Source organism: Oryctolagus cuniculus, chromosome 5 (genome assembly GCF_964237555.1).
Source record: "Oryctolagus cuniculus chromosome 5, mOryCun1.1, whole genome shotgun sequence".
Classification (NCBI taxonomy): domain Eukaryota; kingdom Metazoa; phylum Chordata; class Mammalia; order Lagomorpha; family Leporidae; genus Oryctolagus; species Oryctolagus cuniculus.
Window position 1 is genome coordinate 53664925 of NC_091436.1, and position 16686 is coordinate 53681610.

At 38.9% G+C, this 16686-nt stretch overlaps 1 protein-coding gene and 1 pseudogene across 5 annotated transcripts in view; one reads left to right on the forward strand and one right to left on the reverse strand.

Moving 5' to 3' along the window:
• The window catches only part of KPNA5 (karyopherin subunit alpha 5), a 95721-nt gene that overhangs the window by 35400 nt on the left and 43635 nt on the right, over positions 1–16686 (reverse strand). For all 5 annotated transcript variants that reach the window (XM_008263417.4, XM_051855390.2, XM_051855389.2 and 2 more), the window contains exon 8: positions 11356–11455. In XM_008263417.4, coding sequence (XP_008261639.1) covers positions 11356–11455 — 100 coding nt within the window. The remainder of the gene's footprint in view (positions 1–11355; positions 11456–16686) is intronic.
• On the forward strand, positions 3460–3750 carry LOC138849754 (non-histone chromosomal protein HMG-14 pseudogene; annotated as a pseudogene).

Sequence of the window (16686 nt, forward strand, 5' to 3'; positions counted from 1 at the left end):
CTGAGAAAGAGCTGCTAAGATCAATCCCATTCACAATAGCTACAAAAACAATCAAATACCTTGGAATAAACTTAACCAAGGACGTTAAAGATCTCTACGATGAAAATTACAAAACCTTAAAGAAAGAAATAGAAGAGGATACCAAAAAATGGAAAAATCTTCCATGCGCATGGATTGGAAGAATCAACATCATCAAAATGTCCATTCTCCCAAAAGCAATTTATAGATTCAATGCAATCCCAATCAAGATACCAAAGACATTCTTCGCAGATCTAGAAAAAATGATGCTGAAATTCATATGGAGGCACAAGAGACCTCGAATAGCTAAAGCAATCTTGTACAACAAAAACAAAGCCGGAGGCATCACAATACCAGACTTCAGGACATACTACAGGGCAGTTGTAATCAAAACAGCATGGTACTGGTACAGAAACAGATGGACAGACCAATGGAACAGAATTGAAACACCAGAAATCAACCCAAACATCTACAGCCAACTTATATTTGATCAAGGATCTAAAACTAATTCCTGGAGCAAGGACAGTCTATTCAATAAATGGTGCTGGGAAAATTGGATTTCCACGTGCAGAATCATGAAGCAAGACCCCTACCTTACACCTTACACAAAAATCCACTCAACGTGGATTAAAGACCTAAATCTACGTCCTGACACCATTAAGTTATTAGAGAACATTGGAGAAACCCTTCAAGATATTGGCACAGGCAAAGAATTTCTGGAAAAGACCCGGGAGGCACAGACAGTCAAAGCCAAAATCAACTATTGGGATTGCATCAAATTGAGAAGTTTCTGTACTGCAAAAGAAACAGTCAGGAGAGTGAAGAGACAACCGACAGAATGGGAAAAAATATTTGCAAACTATGCAACAGATAAAGGGTTAATAACCAGAATCTACAAAGAGATCAAGAAACTCCACAAAAACAAAACCAACAACCCACTTAAGAGATGGGCCAAGGACCTCAATAGACATTTTTCAAAAGAGGAAATCCAAATGGCCAACAGGCACATGAAAAAATGTTCAAGGTCACTAGCAATCAGGGAAATGCAAATCAAAACCACAATGAGGTTTCACCTCACCCCGGTTAGAATGGCTCACATTCAGAAATCTACCAACAACAGATGCTGGCGAGAATGTGGGGAAAAAGGGACACTAACCCACTGTTGGTGGGAATGCAAACTGGTCAAGCCACTATGGAAATCAGTCTGGAGATTCCTCAGAAACCTGAATATAACCCTACCATTCGACCCAGCCATCCCACTCCTTGGAATTTACCCAAAGGAGTTTAAATTGATAAACAAAAAAGCGGTCTGCACCCTAATGTTTATTGCAGCACAATTCACAATAGCCAAGACCTGGAACCAACCTAAATGCCCATCAACGGTAGACTGGATAAAGAAATTATGGGATATGTATTCTTTAGAGTACTATACCGCAGTAAGAAACAACGAAATCCAGTCATTTGCAACAAAATGGAGGAATCTGGAACACATCATGCTGAGTGAAGTAAGCCAGTCCCAAAGGGACAAATACCATATGTTCTCCCTGATCGGTGACAACTGACTGAACACCAAAAAGGAAACCTCCTGAAGTGAAATGGACACTATGAGAAATGGTGACTTGAGCCGGCGCCGTGGCTCAATAGGCTAATCCTCCACCTTGCGGCGCCGGCAAACCGGGTTCTAGTCCCGGTTGGGGCGCCGGATTCTGTCCCGGTTGCCCCTCTTCCAGGCCAGCTCTCTGCTATGGCCAGGGAGTGCAGTGGAGGATGGCCCAGGTGCTTGGGCCCTGCACCCCATGGGAGACCAGGAAAAGCACCTGGCTCCTGGCTCCTGCCAGGATCAGCGCGGTGCGCCGGCTGCAGCGGCGGCCATTGGAGGGTGAACCAGCGGCAAAGGAAGACCTTTCTCTCTCTGTCTCTCTCTCTCACTGTCCACTCTGCCTGTCAAAAAAAAAAAAAAAAAAAAAAAAAAAAAAAAAAAAAAAAAAGAAAGAAATGGTGACTTGATCAGCATAGCCCTGACTGCTAATGGACAACTTAATACATTATCCCTCATAGTATTTTTTTTGTCTGTTCTACTTAATATGACTGGTTTAATTCTGTAATTATCACACAGTTATTCTTAAGTGTTGAAAATTAACTGAAATGTGATCCCTGTTAAACATAAGAGTGGGAATAAGAGAGGGAAGAGATGTATAATTTGGGGCATGCTCGGGCTGACTTGCCCCAATTGGTAGAGTTGGAAACATACCAGGGGATTCCAATTCAATCCCATCAAGGTGGCATGTGCCAATGCCATCTCACTACTGCAAGTGATCAATTTCAGTTCACAATTGATCATAATGAAAGGACTAAGAGTCAAAGGGAGCACAAAAACAAGTCTAGTATCTGCTAACACCAACCGATAGAATAAATAAAGGGGAGAGTGATTCAACATGGGAAGTGAGATACTCAGCAGACTCATAGAATGGCAGATGTCCTAAATAGCACTCTGGCCTCAGAATCAGCCCTAAAGGCACTCGGATCTGGCTGAAAAGCCCATGAGAGTATTTCAGGCATGGAAAGCCAAGACACTCTGGCAAAAAGATCTCTGTGAGTGAGATCCCAGTGGAAAGAACAGGTCTTCAAAGAGGGAGGTGCCTTTCTCTGAAGGGAGGAGAGAACCTCCACTTTGACTATGACCGTGTCTAAACAAGATAAGAGTCGGAGAACTCAAGGGGCTTCCATAGCCTTGGAAACTCATAACTGGTGCATAGGGAGATTACTGATGCCATAAACAGGAGTGTCAATTGGTAAAGTCAACAACAGGAGTCACTGTGCACTTACTCCTCATGTAGGATCTCTGTCCTTAACGTGCTGTACACTGAGGCTTAATGCTATAACGAGTACTCAAACAGTATATTTCACTTTGTGTTTCTATGGGGGTGCAAACGACTGAAATCTTTACTTAATGTACACTAAACTGATCTTCTGTAAAAAAAAAAAAAAAGAAAAGAAAGAAATTATCAATTCCCAACTTGACTCTCACTGGGATTAAACATGACAATAGGTCAGATCTGATTTCATCATCATTTAAAAAAAATCATCTATTATTTTTCACTTTATGTTTCTGTGTGGGAGCAAACTGTTGAAATACTTACTTAAGGTATACTAAGCTGATCTTCTGTATATTAAGATAATCGAAAATGAATCTTGATGTGAATGGAAGGGGAGAGGGAGTGGGAAAGGGGAGGGTTGTGGGTGGGAGGGACGGTATGGGGGGGGAAGCCATTGTAACACATGAGTCGTACTTTGGAAATTTATATTCATTAAATAAAAGATAAAAAAAAAAATCAGCAACCTAACAACCTCAGATAATACACATGCTGGGCAGGAGGAGCCGCAGCAGCCAGGCATCCCAGCTTTCACAAAGGTCTCCTCACCTCCCACTCCCAGGCCAAGATGCCCACAAAGAAGGTCAGCTGTGCTGTAGGGGCACTGAAGGAAGAGCCCAACAGGAGTTCGGCCAGATTATCAGCTAAGCCTCCTCCTGCCAAAGTGGAAAGGAAGCCCAGGAAGGCAGCCAGGAAGAGAAAAAAGTACAAGCAAAGGGGAAGAGAGGGACAAAGGGAAAACAGGCTAAGGTAAGCTAACCAAAAAACAAAAGATTTGCCTGCAGAAAACAGAGAAACTAAAACTGAGGCAAGTCCAGCCTCTGATGAAGCAGAAGAGAGAGAAGTCAAGTCTGGTTAATATCATACACCATGTATTACAATCCAGAGAGAGAACTTTTATCAACAATTTTGTAAGTGCAAGATTTTTAGTAGCTCTAGAAACACTTTTAAGAAAGAGGGAAGCCCACCTCATCCCATTTTACAAGGGTGGATAATTTTTTTTTTTTTTTTTTTTTTTTTTTTTTTTTTTTGGACAGGCAGTCTTAGACAGTGAGAGAGAGAGAAAGACAGAGAGAAAGGTCTTCCTTCCGTAGGTTCACCTCCCAAATGGCCGCTATGGCCAGCACGCTGCGCCAATCCAAAGCCAGGAGCCAGGTGTCTCCTCCAGGTCTCTCATGCGGGTGCAGGGCCCAAGCACTTGGGCCATCCTCTACCGCCTTCCTGGGCCACAGCAGAGAGCTGGACTGGAAGAGCAGTAACTGGGACAGAATCCGGTGCCCCAACCGGGACTAGAACCCGGAGTACTGGTGCCTCAGGCAGAGGATTAACCTAGTGAGCTGGGGTGCAGCCAATAATTTTTTAAGAGGTGAAATCATTTGCTGGTTGTTTACATTTTGGTACAACCAGCAAATAGTGGGATATTGAATTATGGGAGACTTTGATTGTCTTGAGTGTCTGAGTGTCAGCTTAACATTCCATAGGTGGGAGAAGGATTTGTCTATCAATACAATGCATACTAATTGACAATCTGGGGTCATAATTATGCATTTAATCTATCTTGAACATTTCCAATTGCTTCTCCCATTGTTGTGTAGAAAAATTGTTTCCTACAGAAGATCACTCATTGTTGCTGTCAGAACCATGTGAGCTCTGTAACATCTTTGCCTGTAATAGTCCAGTTTTCCTAATAATTTTGCTAATGTGTTGTGAAAGATTGAAAATTTGAGTATGTTGTATATGAAATGTTAAGTTGTGAATGGGTGGAATTTATGTGACTGCAACCTCTGAAGTTACTGGTCTTGATAGCCTCTTAAGGAAGAGTTGCCTCCAGCTTTGAAGCTGGAGAGGCACTGGAATAACTTTAAAAAACAAAGACAACTCATGGTTTTTTAATTTCCATTATGCATGTTAAGAATTGTGCACAAATTGAAATGTCTGTGTGCTGATTCTCAATACCAATAAAATCTCAAGAATGTATATAAAAAAAGCATCAACCATAAGCTAAATGTTGGATATGTCACAAATAAAAAGAAGTGACAGCTTTTATATATTCTAATATGGTATACTGGTTTTCCTTTTACCTCCATGTTCTGAAATCAGCTATTATTATCTGATAGGCCCTTTCTCCAGGACCCAGATGCAGAAATCAGTTTAAAAAATAAATGTATCCATCTGTACATTACTAAATAGAATCTGCACAACTGTATCCTTCCATGACAATCATGCTTTCACCCTTGCCAACTCCTGTTCTGAGATTAGAGAAATGTCTGAATACATTTTTTTTTGGAGGGGGGGATTTTTTTTATTTGAGAGAGTTCAGAGAGAGGAGACGCACACACACACACACACACACACATACACACACATACACACACAGAGGGAGGGAAGGAGGGAAGGAGGGAAGGAGAGAAGGAGAGAGAATCTTCTGAAATCTGCTGGTTTACTCCCCAGATGGATGCAATGGCCAGGGTTGGACCTGGAGCTTCTTCTGCATATCTACTATGGGTGGCAGGGTGCCAAGTACTTGGGCCATATTCTGCTGCTTTTCCCAGGCCAACAGGAGGGAGTTGGATTGGAAGTGGAGCAGCCGAGATCAAACTGCTGCCCATATGGGATGCCAGCATTACAAGTGGTAGTTTTTGAAGCTATGCCACAACACTGGCCCCCGGGAATAAGTTATATAAAGACAACATAAAGCTTCCAGTTAAAAAAAATCATTATAATTGATACATAACTTTTTCTGAATTTAAAATAAATAAAGTCCTATAGATCTGTAGTTTTAAGACAGCAAAACAGTAAACACTTCTGCTCCACTGTGTTGTCAGAAACAAGAAAAGAAATATAAATTCCATCTCTTTGAATAAACCAGTAGACATTTACTACCCACAAAATACAAAGATGCCAAGTGAATAAAGGAACAACTTGCACTGGTGCTGTGATGCAACAGGTCAAGCTACTGCCTAATGCCAGCATTTCATATGAGAGCCGAAAGTCTGAGCTGCTCCACTTGCAACCCAGCTCCCTGCTAATGCACCTGAGAAGGTAACAGAAGATGGCCCAAGTGCTTGGGCCCAGCCACCCACATGCAAGACCAGCATAAAGCTCCTGGCTCCTGAAGCCAGTGGGTGGGTACAGCCATCCAGTGGGTATGGCTATTTGGGGAGTTAGCTAGTAGAGGAAGCTCACTCGCTCTCTCGCTCTCTCTCTCTCTCTCTCCCCCTCTCTCATTCTATAACTCTGCCTTTTAAATAAACTAATTAATTAATTAAAATAAAATAACATAACATAAAATAAAAGGAACAACTGATTTAGAAGGAGAGGAAAAAGCACAACTTCAGTACCTGGAGAGGCAGCTACCAATAAGAAGAAAGCTAAAAAGAAAGCTAATATATGCCATTGTTTCACACTCTATCATCACCTCCACAAGGCCTTACCAATCAGAGATACCAAGTATCTCAAAAAAATGTGGAATATAGTGCTAAAATAGAGGAAAGGAATAAAAATCTGAGATGAGGCAAATTAACTGTGGGTCCCCACTACAAAAGTAGGTAACTAGTTCATGGTGATTGGAGATTTAAAGAAAAACTGAACAACAAATTGTGAACAACAGAAACTGAACTTTGAGATCAGGCATTGTGGAGGCTGAAATGAAGCACTGGATAGAAATCTAGGGAAAATAAATAAAAGTGTATATATTAATCAGTAAAAATGTCTGGCTGTCTTTCCCAATATCTAGTTTTTAGGTCTTCAGTCTTCAATAGCTATGGTATATTACCTACTGAAGATTCCAAACTAATCTACCCATTTTTTAGCAAGGGAATTAAAAGGGAAAAAAAAAAATCTGTCTCTAGAAAAACAGAATGGTCACAGAAAAAAAAAAAAAAACAAAACAAAAACCCTGAAATCTGAAGTCCCTTCAAGAAAATGTGGTTCTGCTACCTGAGGATCATGAGAGGATAAACCTTACCCATCTTTTGATCACCTTTTTTAGTACCTCCCACCTAAATATGTTCAAAGAGCAAAGACAATAGCAGATGAATAGTAGGAAAGTGACCAAGACAGACAATAAACAGTAATTAAAAGAAAAAAAAAAGATGCCAGAAAAAAGAGAACTTCAAAAAAATCTGTAAATCCTCAGAAAAGATAAAATAATAGAATTCTGTATAAAGATGAGCCACCAGAGAATCAGAAAACTAATTTTGAAAAAACAAAATATGACTGTAGAAACAAAGTTTTTTAAAAGTAAATGATAACAATTTTCATAGAAAAATCACAGAAAGTTTACTTAACAACAAAGTCTTAAGCTCAATAAGGTGATAATATCTATAAATTTGAAATATATAAGTAAACAAAAGAGATAAAACTCTAAGGGGTTTACATTCTAGTGGAAGAGAGATTTACCTTAAATTAATGTATATATATAACATAAAATAAAAATATATATTATGTTAAAAGGTAATTTGGAAAAATAAATATAAAATGAGGAGGTCAGGAATACTGATGGATTGGGGCTGGTGAAAGATGACATTATTCACTACAGCAGTCAGGGCAAAGCTCATGGAAAAGGGGACTTCTAACACTTAAAAGAGGTGAAGGAATCAAACAAGTAGCTGCAATAATGTCATTGGTCAGTGGCTCTCACAGTAGGGTCCAAGGGCCCCTAAGGTATTCCTGAAATGCTTTTAGAGGATTATATAATGTCAAAACTATTTTTGTAATAACACTAAGACACGATTTTAAAAATTTATCGACACTGGACCTAAAGAAAAAAAAAGAATGGTGGACAAAACTGTTGACTCATAGCAAAAATCAAAGCAGTAGTACCAAACTATATCATAGATCTTCATCTTCTTTACATACACTTAAAAGGGAAGAGGGGACAGTTTTATTTAAGAATTACAATGAATAAGCAGCAAAAATGACTAATTTTATTAAATATCAATTCTTGAGTTCATTTTTTTTTATTTATTTATTTGACAGGTAAGAGTTATAGACAGTGAGAGACAGAGAGAATGGCCTTCCTTCCATTGGTTCACTCCCTAAATGGCCGCCACGGCCAGCGCTCGACCCAAAGCCAGGAGCCAGGCGCTTCCTCCTGGTCTCCCATGTGGGTGCAGGGCCCAAGCATGTGGGCCATCCTCCACTGCCTTCCCAGGCCACAACAGAGAGCTGGACTGGAAGAGGAGCAACCGAGACTAGATCCCCGCGCCCATATGGGATGCCAGCGCCACAAGGTGGAGGATTAACCAAGTGAGCCACAGCGCCAGCCGAGTTCATAATTTTGAAAAAATATTTTGTGAGATGAAGTAGGAAATATACACAAAGCAGAAAAGTGGTCTCCATTAAAAACACTCTTGTGATAGCACTGCAAACTGAATTAGCCACTCTATTCTACAGAACACCATTTTTACTTGAAAGTCTGTTTATCTAGTCATGGGTATTTGGAGGACATTTAAAAAAAATAAAGTAAATATCTCATTTCTTTGTTTCTTCTTAAATTTTATTTATTTGAAAGGCAGATAGACAGAGACAGAGACAGATACCTCTACTCTTTACTCCCCAAATGCCTTCAACGGTCAGGAGTGGGCCAGGTTGAAGCTAGGTACTAGTAAACCAATTTGGGTTTCCCATGTGAGTGACAGGGAATCAACTACTTGAACCATCACCTGCTGCCTTCTCTGGATACTGGAACAGGACACTAATTCAGGTTATGGGCATCCCAAGAAGTGGCTTAATTGCTGCACCAAATGCCTGCCTTGGGTCATTTGGGGAAATAATTATCACTATTTGCTGACAACGATAAATTTTGAGATTTCAAGTATTAGAATTATAGAAAATGTGTGTATCTGTCACCATTAAGTTTAACTGTTTCCCAAACTGGTGGAGTTACTGTAATTTTTTTTAAAAATTGCATAATTAAGTATGTCAATATTTGGTAGATCTACATAATTCAATGAACCAAGTATTTCCCAAATGATCAACGTATGATGTTATAAAATCGAGTGAGAAAAAGAACCACTCAGAATGCAAGGCCAATGGATTTTAAAGTAATGGAATACAAAAATTTAAATTTGTGGATTCTTCTATAAAACTAACCTTTAAGAAACTACCACTCAAATTTGGGGGATAACAAAGAATATCTGAAAAGATTTCATATACTTTAACTAAAACAACATATCAAGAAGACAATGTGGATGTATAAATGAGAATCACAGTTGTCTACAAGATACTAAACACATCTGTAAAAATGTAAATCAAAACTACTCATCTTACCAAATTTCTCCTTTTGAAAACTATTTTTCATATTGAATATTTAATGATTTTATTTTTAAATGAATTAACAAATATTTTTTTCTTAGTTTTTTGTTTTTAATATTGTGTCACTAGCTATAAATCACACAAACAAGAGGTTTGAGTCCTTAATAATTTTTTAAGAATGGATCATTTTCCAGATGGAGAGAACAGTTAAGAACAAAGTTAAGATATGCTTTGTGAGTCTGAGAAACAGCAAGTCAGCCACTGTGGCTACAGTAAAATGAAAAGAATAGTAGGAGATGAGGCAGAGAGATAGCAGAAGAGTTAAGTGATGAAAATTCTTAAGACACATTTAACAAAGTTATCTTTTAAACTGAATAAAATATAGGGTTCTGAAAAAGAATATGAAATGCAGAGTTCTGAAAAAGGATATGGAATAAATGACATTTTAAAAGAACTAGTTTGGTTTTCTTGGGTACAGAAAATGATGGGTGGACAACGACAAAGTAAAGTATATTAGGAGGCTACTGCAATAATCCAGGCGACAGTTACCAACTATGTACTCGTTGGTCTCATGGGAGGTGGTATGCTTCCTCCTCAATATATTGTTTTGAAAATTCCAAACCTAAAGATTTGTAAAAATAGTATACACCCATGTGCTACTCACCTAAATTCCTTATTTATTAAAATTTGGCTATATTTACTTTCTCTCCATATATATATATATATATATATAAATTTTTTTACTGGCTCATTTGAGAACCAATTTCAGACATCATCATGAAACTTCATTCACTAAACACTTAGCAAAGAAAACGGGTACTCTATATTCTATTATAAGAATCATATCCAGGGAATATAACAATGACACAAAACTATTACCTAAGGTATGAATCATATTCAAAATTTAAAGCTAAAAATTTAGTCTGATCCATGATCTAATTAGGGATGAAACATTTCATTTATTAATTTTATTTTTAGTGTCTTAAAAAATACTAGGTTCATTGAGGTGTGAGTTACATGAAGTAATATTATATTTTTAGGTATGTATTCTACTTGGAATTTTGATAAACACATACAGTTTTATAACCACCACTTGATAAAAATAGAAAACATATCTATCATCCCAGAAAAGTTTCTTTTTATCATTTTATAGTCAATTCTCTCTCCTCAATTTCCAATCTAATTTTTGTTTCTACAGTTTTGCCTTTTTCCAAAACATTCTATATAAAATCATGCAAAATGTAGCAATTTTGTTTTTTTCCATTTGCTTAAACTTTTGAAATACAATCACATTATTGCATTTATAAGTAGTTTGTTGTTATATTCCATCTTATGAATACACCATAATCTGTTCATATATACTGATTTATATTTGGACTGTTTCCAGATTTTTGGTGCTTGTGAATGAAGCTGCAATAAATATTTGGCACAGATAATTTTTATAGGGAATACTATTTTTTTTAGAATTATTTTATTTGAAAGACAGAGTTACAGAGAGAGGTAAAGCCAGAGAGAGAGAAAGAGTCTTCTATCCCACTGGTTCACTCCCCAAATGACCGCAATAGCCAGAGCTGAGCTGATCTGAAGCCAAGAGCCAGGAGCCTCCCCTTGGTCTCCCAAACAGGTACAGGGGTCCCAGGACTTGTTTCATCTTCCACTGCTTTCCCAGGCCATAGCAGAGAGCTGGATCAGAAGAGGAGCAGCTGGGATTCAAACTGGCGCCCATATGGGATGCCAGGGCTACAGGCTAAGGCTTTAACCTGCTGCACCGCCAGTCCCCTAGATAATACTATTTCATATGTCTTAGATAAGTAACATATACTGAAAATGTTAGATGGTTTATACAAGGTATCTGTACCATTTTCCATTCTAGACTTTCTACCAAGATATGAATGAATTATTTTAATTTGAGGGGGAGGGAGGTCTTCAAGTTTCAAGTTCCATAAACAAAAAGAACTAGATTAGCGTCCCTGCAAGACATATAAAAACATCTAGTGAGCTGCTATTGTGTGGCAGAATTTGAGTGGTAGAGGAAAGAGTAGAAGAGAAACTTCCTTTCCACCTTAAATCTAAATTTCATATATATGCAAAATTATCTAATCGGTAAAGAAAATAATAAAAAGAAATAGAATCCCTTCGACTTGAACAAATCTATTATAAAGAAACTGATTAAGTACATCCCTTAATTTGTATATTTTAATCATACCTTACTAAAGTTTGGAGGAGGGTTTTTGCCTCTACATAAATTTGAGAGGGCCCATACAGCATTTCTGGTTGTTGTAAGTCTGTTTGAATTTGTTAATAACCTGTCAAGAAAAAGAAAAAAGTATCGTCACTTCGCATTCATTTTTCTTCTTCAGCTATTTTTTCTCATAGTATAAAAAAATCTCTTCAATATATTTTATGAGATATTCAAAATGGTAAAATAGGAAGAGAGAATCTTTAAAGGGAATTTTTGAAAATAAATAACCTTTTTAAATATATGTTTTCTAAAATATGAATCTATAATGTGAATTGATTCTCTAAAAACTGTCATCAAACATTCTGAAAATAAAGGGTATATAGGAAATTTTATTATTTCTACATACTTTTAAAAAGAATACTAGATTATTTGGCTTTAATCATGAATACATTATACTAATTCAGAAAGCAAAAAAAAATTAAGTGAAATTGATAGACTGACAGGAAATTTTTGTGCTTTGTTTTTAACAGATTACATGTCAGTATTTTTTAATCTGGTTTGCAGCAAATATTGGCATCAGCTAAGAAACTAAGTATCTATCTGAAACAAGGTTTTTTTCCTCATAACATAATAAGTAATGTTTTGTTCTTTATGTTGAAATAGATCCTCTAAGGTAGTAATACTTGAAATTTTTAGGGGGTTATAGGCCCCATTGAGACTATAATGTAACCTCACTTCAGAAAAAAGGCAAATCATACAATTTCTGGAGTTTGTTAACTCTCTAAGGACCTCCATAAACCAGAAAGAAGTATATATAGACTTCCTGTTTTGGAACAAGATCAGCAAAAATGGTAAAGAAGGTAACTCCAAAGAGCCTGTCCCTCCCAAGAAGCACAAAAAAACTTGAAAACCCATACATTTTTACTGGAACTCTGCAAGACAGTCAGAAGCTTACAGAAACAGAGGAAGTGTTTAACCAGGAAAGGACTGAAACATAGCAGGGGAGCTTTCTGACATTCCAGCTTATCTTTGCCCAAACCCCTCACCACCCTGGCAGCAGCCTTTAAGATGGAGTCCGTATTCCCTCTATGGGTTCCTGGTCCCAGGGGGAGCAGAACAGGTATTGTTTCCAAGAAGCATGTTTCTATGTTTTGACATGTGTGGGGGCACCCTGAAAAACTGATGTTCCTGAGTGCTCCTCTGTTTTACCTAACTTGGAATTCTCTCAGCATGAAACAGTAACTTCGAAAAAATTTCCTAAAAAAAAAATTAAAGGCAAATGAACAAGGTGCTTATATCTGAGGGGAAGAATGTAGGTAAGGCTAATAAGAAACACACTGAGAACCTAGAGAGAAAAGGTGGTAAGGTACCTCGTTTAATAAGGGATTTAAGGCTGGTGCTGCGGCTCAATAGGCTACTCCTCTGCCTTGCGGCGCCGGCACACCGGGTTCTAGTCCCGGTCGGGGCGCCGGATTCTGTCCTGGTTGCCCCTCTTCCAGGCCAGCTCTCTGCTGTGGCCAGGGAGTGCAGTGGAGGATGGCCCAAGTGCTTGGGCCCTGCACCCCATGGGAGACCAGGAGAAGCACCTGGCTCCTGCCTTCGGATCAGCACAGTGTGCCGGCCGCAACGTGCCGGCCGCGGCGGCCATTGGAGGGTGAACCAACGGCAAAAGGAAGCCCTTTCTTTCTGTCTCTCTCACTGTCCACTCTGCCTGTCAAAAATAAAATAAAATAAATTTTTTAAAAAAATAAGGGATTTAAAAAGATCCTGCAACATCAGACAATCTAGAAAGCTTTGCACATGCCTAGGTCATAGTGAATGCAAAGAAAAACCCTGAGAAGACCTCAGGTTTTCCATTCTGGTGGACCTTTAAGGTTTAGCATAAGCAAGAAGTGAATGCTCAGGCGAGGGAAAAAGGCCTGGCTAAGCTTGAAGCTAAGCTTGGCAGCTTGAAGCAGTGAACCAACACAGAGCCAATCTGTGAAAAACTTGAGAATTTTTATTCTTCTTTCTTTGCCCTAGTCATTTAAGGTATTCTCTGCTATCAATGCTCTGGCTAACAACTAAACTGAAGTAACAGAGATTAGAGACTTAACAGACTACACATGACAAAGATTACCAAATTGATTTTTAAAAATATCTAAAGAAACAATTACAGCAAGTGGTAATAGTTGTACCAGCCTGAGTTAATGTGCCCAGGGACTAGCTGAGCAGAGAAGCCTGAGTGTGGCTGGGAGAACTGACAGGGGGCTGGGTCATGAGCATGACTGTGGGAGGTCTGGAGCCAGGGCTGTGAAAATACTGTGGCTGCATGGCAGAGCTCAGGCTATGGCTGGGACTTTGTGCAGTCACTGTGGGAAACTCCACATGCTCGGGGCTCCCTGATTCCCTGGTGAGGGTCATTGCTGTAGAATCCATGGTTACATCAAGGACTGTACAGATCCTTTGTGTGGTTGTTGTGACAGTGTGGATGTGCATTATACCCACTGGGGTTTGTGCCCAGGCATTGGTCTCCTTTGAAAAGAAGAGGTAAGCATGAGACTATGCCAAAAGAGCAGAAAAACCTCCCCTCTGATTAAAAAAAAAAAGAAAAAAAAAAAAGATTTACCACACCCAACCTCAACCTGGGTGTTACCTTGGACACTGCCTTCACCCTGGAGCACTGAACAGAGCTCCCAGGCCACACCCACCTCGTGCCTCTAGGTATTCACTGAAAGAGCAGATACTGCACTAAACCACATAGGCATAGTCTGAAAATAAAAGCCATCAGAGAGAAAAAACAAATCAAAACAAAAAAGAAACTAATGAGTACCTCCATAATGCCAAATAACAAATGTAAAAGCCAAGAAAGAAGAATAAGGAAGACAACATCATGCCCCCAAAAGAACATAACACTTAAATACTAGAATGTGGAGATGAAGAGATTGAAGAAATAGAGAAATGGAATTCAAAAAATTGATTATAGTATTATTTAGAATTAATCACAAGCAAATCTGTACATGACATGAAAGAAAATTTTCTCCATGAAATTGAGATGTTAAACAGAAATCAAAACAAAATCTTAGAAATAAAGAATTCAATAGAATGATTAAAAATGCGGTAGAAAGCATTAACAACAGACTTGGTGAAGCAGAAGAAAGAATATCCAAGTTAAAAGACAAATCTCTGGAAATTTTACAGTCAGATAAAAAAGAGAAGAAATTAGGAAACTAAAAAACACTACTAGAAATCTATGGGATACTATCAAATGACCAAACACATGGGTCTTAGGACTTCCTAAAGGCATGGAAAAAAGAGAATGAGTTAGAAGGCTTTTTGGTGAAATAATTACAGAAAACTTCCCTAATTTGGAGAAAGAAAGGGATGTTTAAGTACAGGAAGCACATAGAACTCCTAAGAGGAAATCCAAGTGGCCAAAAATCACATGAAAAAATGCTCAGGATCACTAGCTGTCAGGGAAATGCCAATGAAAACCACAATGTTTCACCTCATGCCAGTTAAAATGGCTTTCACAGAAATCAACAAATTCTGGTGAGGATATGGGGAAAAGGTACCCTAATTCACTGTTGGTAGAAATGTAAAATCTAAAGACAGTATGGAGATACCTCAGAAATAAGAATACAGATCTACCATATGACCCAGCCATCCCACTCCTGGGAATTTACCCAAGGGAAATGAAATCATCATATGAAAGAGTTATCTGTATCCCCATGTTTACTGCAGCTCAATTCACAATAGCTAAGATGTGGAATCAACCCAAATGCCCTCCAACTGAAGAACAGATAATGAAATAATGGGATATTTACACAATGGAATACTACACAGCCATAAACAAAAACTAATGAAATCCAGTCATTTGCAACAAAATGGATGAAGCTGCAAAAGATTATACTTAGTGAAATAAGCCAGTCTCGAAAGGACAAATACCATATGTTCTCCCTGACCTCTCATACTAAAAGGCAATCTGCAGAAGTGAAATTGACATTTTGAAAAGCAATGACTTTGAACAGCCCTTGTCTTGACTGTTGAGGAACAGTTCCTTTTTTTCATACTACTTGTTGAACTCTTTACTTAACATAGAGTTAATCATATGTGTACAAAGTTAACTGAAAATAGTTTTCAGTAAAAATAAAATAAGTGTGGGAATAGGAAAGGGAGGCAGGAGAGTGGTGGGAGAATGGGTGGAGGGCGGGTAGAGCAGGAAGAATCACCATGTTCCTAGAGTTGTAATTATGAAATGTATGAAGCTTGTATTTCTTAAATAAAAGGTTTCTGGTGGTGGGAAGGAACCAAAGGAGAAAAGATAATCTGATTTTCACAGTTGCCATATTGTAATGACAAAAATGTTCAGTTTTCAACAAGAAAGTATGAAATATGCAAATAAACAAACTGTGACCCATTAATACTAAAATATATAAATTAAAAGAAATTTTCCCCCAGGGAACATTTGGATTTGCTATGCAAATATTTTAAATCTATTGTCTTAAATATTTTCAAAAAAGTTAATGGGAGGATTCCAAGATGGCTGAATAGGGAAAAGACCTACTACTATAGGTGAGGTGGAAATAGCAGAAAAAAGTGGCGAAGTGCATTCCCAAGGGAGACTGGAGAGACCTCTTCAGTGGAAATTCTACAGAAAGAAGAAGGATGCCGCAGATCAGCATGTAAGGTACAGATATGCAGCAAGAAACACATTCCTGGCAGCCAAGACCTAGAGGACATGCTAACTTTGGAAAGCAAGGTGAGAGCAAACTGCAGCAGCCCATTACTGGTGATACTGCCCAGAGGGAAAGCCTTGCAAACCACAGTGTTTTGAATCCAGCCTGGAGCCCTAACATGGGCAGGGTACCCACCTGACGCAGTGAGGAAAAAAAAGCACATTTCTCTCCATCCCCTGACAAGGGGCCCCTGCAACCAGCAGGTAGAAAATGCTATTTTGACACCAGTAGCGGCTATATCAGCTCTTGTGTGCACGTGTGATCTGAGGATTTAACCAGAGGAAAAAATCTTCATTCCCCACTGACTTTGAGTCTGGCTGGGAGAGTTGATAGAGGGCTGGGCACCCACATAGGACTGGGAGGTGCCCACAGCCTCTCATCATGTCAAGGCTCTGGGGTTGAAATCATCAAGGTGGATCACATACAGACAGCTGGCTCTGAGAACATATCTGCTCTCTCTGTGGACAGGACAGGCTGGCGGGGCCGACCAGATCTCTGCACCCTGTGACTGTGGGAACTCTGTGACTGCATGATAGGGTGCAGGGTGTAACTGAGTCTCAGGACAATCACTGTGTCTGGCGCCAGAGGCTCAGAGCTCTCTGATTACCCAGGGTGGATCACTGCAGTGGGATCAGTG